Raw genomic sequence first — 6,540 nt, 5'->3', positions numbered from 1 at the left:
CAAGGAGGGAGCAAGCTTGTTTTCTGCTGCTCCAGAGAACAGGACCCGGAACAATGGATGCAAGCTCCAGGAAAAGAGATTCCACCTAAACATTAGGAAGAACTTCCTGAGAGTAAGGGCTGTTAGACAGTGGAATGCACTCCTTCCTCGGAGGGTGATACAGTCTCCTTCCTTGGAGGTCTTTAAACAGAGGCTGGATGGCCATCGGTCGGGGATGCTTTGATTTGGATTTCCTGCATGGCAGAAGGGGGTTGGAATGGATGGCCCTAGTGGTCTCTTCCAACTCTACGATTCTATGATTCTATGATTCTATGATTCTATGAACCCCCCACCCCCTCTTGGCAGCCAGAGAGGGCAAGGAGGTATGGAAGGGGCTTTTGGTGGGGGCCAAGGAAGAGGAGACTCCTCATCCCAAAGCGAGCCCCAGGAGTCAAGATTTGGTGGAGAAACTGGAGCAATTGGGAGCTGGGCAGGGAACGGGACCTGGAAGATGGGGGGGGAGGACTGTAAGACTGCCCCACCACACCTGAAGCCCAGTCCCAGCCCCATGCCCCCTGCTTTCTTCACCCCAGTAGGGAGACAGGCTCAGCCTCGCAGGGGGTTCCTTCCCCTGCAGAGGCCTCACAGCCCCCTTTCCAGGGGGAGATGGGGGAACCCCTTGGGACCCCTCAGTTGTGGCCCCCTTCCAACTTTTCCATCGGGTTTTCTATGGCCGGACAAGGAATTTGAACCCTGGTCTCCAGAGTCACAGTCTTAACGACTTATTTAAACGGGGGGGGGGGGGGGGTCCCGTTTTCCATTCCAGGCCACTTCATGCAAGGCTCTGGGCCACTGCCGTACTGCCCGGCCAAGGGCCAAGGAACGGCAGGAAAGCAATTAGCGGCCTGGGTTTGGCCATGTGCAAATCAGCCACGGGCAGCTGCCTCGGAAATGGCCAAAGGAACCCTTAAACCTCCTCCAAGAAGCGGGGGGGTGGCAGAGTCCCTTGGAAGGGCAAGAGATGGGGGGGGCCGGTCCTTGCTCAGCCCCCCCTCAGAGGAAAGGAAGAGTTCAAGGGCTTAGCAAGGAGGAGGGGGTTTGGCCTGGGCTCCAAGGGCCCCTTCTCTGCTCTCCCATGGACTCTCCCTCGTGTCCAGCTTGGTCCAGCGGCATAGGGCACCCTCCTTTGTCCAGAGTGCCCAGGCTGAAGGGGCACTTCCTGTGCCAATCCTTGCAGAAAGAGGCACACACCCATTCACTTTCTGGGCAGGCAAGGGCTGCCACTGCCACAGCCACCCCACATCTCAGTCCCAGTCCTTTGGAGGCCTGGCTAAGGCAGCTCTTGGCCTCAGTGGGGCTGGGCTGGACACAGGCTGCCCCTCTGTTCCCTTTGGGCACGTGTGCCGTGGAAGTGGACCTTTCCTTCCAGGAGGAGCACACAAAGCGTGGCGCACTCCAAGGCCACTTTTGCAGCCCCTCACCCTCCAGGCTACCTGAAGTCCCCTTTGCCCCAACCTCTTTTCCTTGCTTTGGGGACAAGTCTGTGCAGCCCCTTGGCCTAACAGCAGCCAACCAGTTCCTCACAAGGAGCCCCGAGGAGCACACTGCGCACATACTCTCCCTGCCAGGGCTAGTATCCACTGAGATCTTTGATGTCCATGATCAACTACACCCCTTTAAAACTGGTAGCCATCAACGCACCTTGTGGCAGTGAGTTTCACAGTTTAACCATGTGCTCTGTCTGTAAAGGGAAGTCGTCTTTCCTTTTCTTTGAATCTCCCAACATTTAGCCCCAGCCAATGGCCCCACCAGACTCAGACATTATGGGTCAGGGAGAAAAGACTTCCCCGCTCCAGTTTCTTTGCAACACACATGATCTTCCACCCCTCTTAAGCTGAAAAGTCATCTTGGAAGGAATGCGCTAAAAATAATGGGTTACTTGTAAACTGATTCTTTTCCAAGAACAAAAGCAGAATGGCATGGCATTGCAAATGTCGAGTAAGGAGGGGGGACTTCCTTTTGCAACACAACAGCAACCACTTGCTTTACTCACAGACTGTGCCAGGCATGGGCATGGCAGGGGAGGCGCAAGGAGGACAAGGAGGGCAGAGGGACCGGATCAGAAAGACCAAGGCTGGAGTGGGAAGAAAGGGAGCAGGAGATTAACTGGACATCCGTGGTCTGTGCCACTTGCAGAGCAAGACACCCTGCAGAGAAGAGAGACTGCAGGGACTCTACCAGGACAGACAGCCAAAGCCAGAAAGAGGAGGCAAACAGCTTCTTACCAGGGCAAAAAAATATATATATGCAGATTTGCAAACCTGCGGCAGAGGGATGATGAGAATGGGGTTTGCTTTGGAGCAAAGCAGTGTACAGGAAATGCAATGTGAAAAAGAACTGCTCGGTGAGGGCAGCGTTCAAAGTTTTGCTATTGCGAAAGAGGTGGGAGATGGCAGGTCTGCCAAGTTACTTTGCGGGAATGCTGTTAATGGGAAACAATTACAGTGACTACCTTGGCGCATTTTATTCTGGCCCTAACTCTGCCATCTGCATGCAGACTCAGCCAGATGCTCACCAACTGCAACTTCCTCTGCTACCTGTCCAGATGCCCAGGAAACATTGAATCAGACCCCAGTGGTCCGCACTTCACTTCCCGTCCCTGGAGAGGACTCATCTCTGAGCCCCCAGGGTCTGCAAGCCTGAATACCCATGGATGAAGAAGGAAACCCCACAGCCGCCTCAGTCGGCAGAATGACTGAGTCCCTCCTTCCACTTGCAGAACCCACTTAAAACAAGGCCAGCCAGCCAATGCCACTCTCCAGGATGGGGAATTCTGTGCCAGGATGGGGAATTCTGGTGGATCCGGAGGCCCAGGGACCCATGGTGTGGCCTGTCCCATCCAAAATGCTGTTTTCGTTTCTCTTCCCCCCCCCCCCGCCCCCCCCAGAACCAGACATTGCTGGAAGTTTGCTTCCGGTTTGAAAACCCACACTGGTATCTGTAAAGAGAAAAGCTGTTTCCTATGCTGAAAACGATGCAGTTAGGGATATTCCATGCAATATTTGCACATGATTGATTTGCACTGAAATACATCTACATTCCAAAAAGCAAAGCTTTAGATTGCCATTTTATATAAAGGACACCATTTTACTCTGCCATTGTATCCAAAGGGACTTGAGCATCCACAGATTTTGGTATCTGCAGGGGGTCCTGGAACCCAATCCCGGCTGATACTGAGGCGCCACTGTATAAATAAAGGAATACAAGAGAAGCAGATTTGAGCTGTTCCTCACTATGCCTGCTTCGTAAATGGCTTCATAAGGGAAGGAGGGAGGGGCTCATCCTATAGAGCAGTGGTTCTCAACCTTCCTAATGCTGCAACCTTTTAATACAGTTCCTCATTTTGGGGGTGACCCCCAACCGGTGTCTCGGTTCCTAAGGCCATCGGAAATATGTTTTCCTATGGTCTTAGGTGACTCCTGTGAAAGGATCGTTCGACCCCCAAAGGGGTTGCGACCCACAGGTTGAGAACCGCTCTTATAGAGCGTCATGAATGACCCCAGAGGGATGGAGAAACAGAGAAAGGAAATGGGGGGGGCATTAAGAGAGAAGGCTGAAGTGACCTGAAGAATGTGAGGGAGGATGGACAGATGGAGGCCAACCAGACAGAGAGAAAGCGAGAGGAGTGCTGAGACTGGGGAGGAAGAGGAGCAGGATGGAGGGATGGAGAGAGTGACAGAGAAAGAGAGGATGAGTCCGCTTTGTGAAGAAAATAAAAGGAGACAGACAAAGAAAGGCTCAGGAGAAACAGGTGGGAGGAGAAGAGACAAAGATACCAAGGAGCCAGACAGTTTCTTTAAAAGGCTGTGATTAACACAGCAATTAATCTAATAAGTATGACACTGAATTTAAAAAATCCCCCCATCAGCATTAAGAGGCAGGTGCGGCGGTGGTTAACTTTGCCAACTGGAGCACAGCAGCTCCCTTTCAGGGGGTTGCCTGAAACCTGGCAGGCGACCAGCAAGAGGAGGCTCTCCCCGCCAGGTAGGATCTGGGTGGGAGGCAAGGAGGGGAGACCCCCCCCCACAGAGCCTCACGGAGAGCATCATGCGCACTGGTACAGTGGCCCCCACAGCAAAGGGGGCAGCCCAAATGGGCCTGGGGAGGACAAAGAGTGGCCCTCTGGACAGGCCAAGATGGGACGGAGCGGCTGCCAGAGGTCTTGGGGGCTCCCCAGGCATCTGTCTGGACAGCAGGAGGGCCTCCCATTGCACCCAGTCCAGAGAAGGAGAGGAGACTGGGAAGGCTGGCCAGGCCTGAGCCATTCTGGTGAGGGAACTCAGCTCCTGCTTTGCTTGGCCAGGCCATGTGGGGGACATAAGGCAGCCTTAGGGGTCTTTGGGGGGACAAACCAAGCTCCTGATGCAGGAGGCACTCACCGATGGGGGAGAGCTCAGCCACGCTCCCGATGTAGGGCCCCCCCAGAAAGCGGGGCTCGCTGTCATTGATGTCCTGCACCTTGATGACAAACTCCGACTCAGGCTCCAGCAGGCGGTCAGTCTGGCGGTCCCTCGCCTGGGCACGCAGTGTGTAGAACGTCTTCTGCTCCCGGTCCAGGCGCTCCGTGGCATGGATGTCGCCAGTCAGTTCATCAATCAGGAAGATGGTGCCGGCGCCCTCCCCGGAGATGGTGTACTTGATGGAGCCGTCGCCCTCGTCCGAATCTGAATGGATCTGGGGGGCAGAGGTCAGGAAGGGAAGGTTGAGGAACCAGGCAGGGGTCCATCTCCTCAAGGCCCCTTTGACCCCAATTCTACATGCGTAATCCCACCAAGATGGATGCAGCACCACCACCACCCCTTGCACCCTGGGCAGCAGCAAAAAGGGGATGTCCTTTGTTATGGGAAACAGATTGTTTTCTTCAGGAGGAGAAGTGTGTGGAAGCCCTCCCCATTTAACTGGGCACCATGGAACTGGAGATGGGATGGGCAGCCGGCTTTGGGACCAAGAGATCACTTCAAATCCTAGAGCTGGAAGGAGCCCTAAAGGCAATCAAGGAAACAAGGACTGCTGTCACAAGCAAGGAATTTCAGGACTTCAGCTCGGATCCGCACTTTCTCACTGGCTGCCCCCCATTTCTGGAAACTTCTTCCTGCACGGTTCACACCATCATCTCTCTGACCAGCTTTAAAGCTGAGTTGAAGACAATAATAATAATAATAATAATAATAATAATAATAATAATAATAATAATGGCCATCCATTCCAACCCCCTTCTGCCTTGCAGGAATGACCTTGTTGGACAGGAGGAAGGAGGGGAGATGCAGAGAGGCAAGGGGCCACAATGCGAATCCTGTCCGAAAGGCATTCATTTCCCCTCCTGTGGCTCCGGGACCCTCTGGAAGCCAGATCTCGGTTCAGCTTTTCTAAAAACAAATAAATAAAAGGGCACATGTCTAGTCCTCATTGTCCCAATGCTCAGCTTGGAGGCTTGAGGACAACACCTTTTAGACGGTGGGGAGGGGTCCTCATCTCTGTGACCCTCCCTTCAATATTGCACATGCCCCCAATATTTCTAAAGACATGGGGGGCAGTGTGTGTGAGAGTGTGTGTGTCTGGCTCACTGAACCTCCCCCTCTCCAAAAAACAAAAAGCATGCATGGCATGTAATGCCAGCTCAGAGGGCAGAGGCTACTTTAATAGTGGACACATGAAACCCACTGGGTGACCTGGGGAAAGCCACACTCTCAGCCTCAGGAGAATGCAATGGCAAACCTCTTTGCAACAAATCTTGCCAGGAAAAACCCCATGATAGGTTTGCCACCTTAGGATTGTGTTAAGTCAGAAACAACAACAACAAAGTGGCCCTCTGGAAGTGTTTTGTAGCCCAGGAGCCAGGGGGCGGCAAGCACTGGCCCAGAAGAGAGGTGTAAAATGAAGGCACTGTGCCCCCAATGGAAAGGGGGCTGAAGGAAAATTCCACTGGGGCAGAATTCCTATTTGAGGGTGCAGCACCCCTACTTCACCCGAGGGGTGAGGGGTGCCCAGTGGGCAGAGGACCCAGAGCCAGGCCAGATTCTGACCCTGGCTGCATCCGCTCCTGGTGCCTTGCCCTCCAAGGAGACCACCATGGGCCTTTGGGGTCCAAAGCCAACCCCCTTCCAGGCCCTCCTGGCTCCAGAGCCATGTCAGGTAGGAGCAGCACTTGCTCTTTGCTACCTTTTCCCCTGGATCCCCCACTGTGACCCACACCCAAAGGGGGGCTCCTCCTATGCGGTGCCTCGTGCAGCCCCCATCCCCAGCCATTGCAGACGCCACCCACTCAGTGAGTCTTCTGAGGCAAGACTGGACCTCAGGACTAGACCGGCCACTCCTTGTACTGGAGCCTATAAGCTGGGGCCACAGCCTCGTCCATGGGGGAGCTGAGGGTCTGCCTCCGCAGCCTGAAACCCTCCAACCTGGAGGTCTGCAATGGACTTTGCGTTGGCCCTGAGCCTAGAAGGGGCTGGGAGCAAGGACCAAGCAAGCAAGCGCAGCCAACAGGCATGCAAGCAGAAAAGC

The 6,540-nt window shown here is 54.3% G+C and overlaps 1 protein-coding gene across 1 annotated transcript in view; it reads right to left on the bottom strand.

Moving 5' to 3' along the window:
• Positions 1 to 5,599, bottom strand: part of CDH22 (cadherin 22) — a 59,217-nt gene extending 53,618 nt beyond the window's left edge. Inside the window, exons 1-2 of the mRNA XM_042465532.1 lie at positions 5,274 to 5,599; positions 4,419 to 4,713 (exon numbers count right to left, since the gene is read on the bottom strand). Coding sequence (XP_042321466.1) covers positions 4,419 to 4,713; positions 5,274 to 5,351 — 373 coding nt within the window. The 5' untranslated portion in view covers positions 5,352 to 5,599. The remainder of the gene's footprint in view (positions 1 to 4,418; positions 4,714 to 5,273) is intronic.
• Between the last annotated feature and the right edge of the window lie 941 nt (positions 5,600 to 6,540).

Source organism: Sceloporus undulatus, chromosome 4 (assembly GCF_019175285.1).
Source record: "Sceloporus undulatus isolate JIND9_A2432 ecotype Alabama chromosome 4, SceUnd_v1.1, whole genome shotgun sequence".
In the NCBI taxonomy this organism is placed as follows: domain Eukaryota; kingdom Metazoa; phylum Chordata; class Lepidosauria; order Squamata; family Phrynosomatidae; genus Sceloporus; species Sceloporus undulatus.
This window is presented reverse-complemented; position numbering and strand designations above follow the sequence as displayed.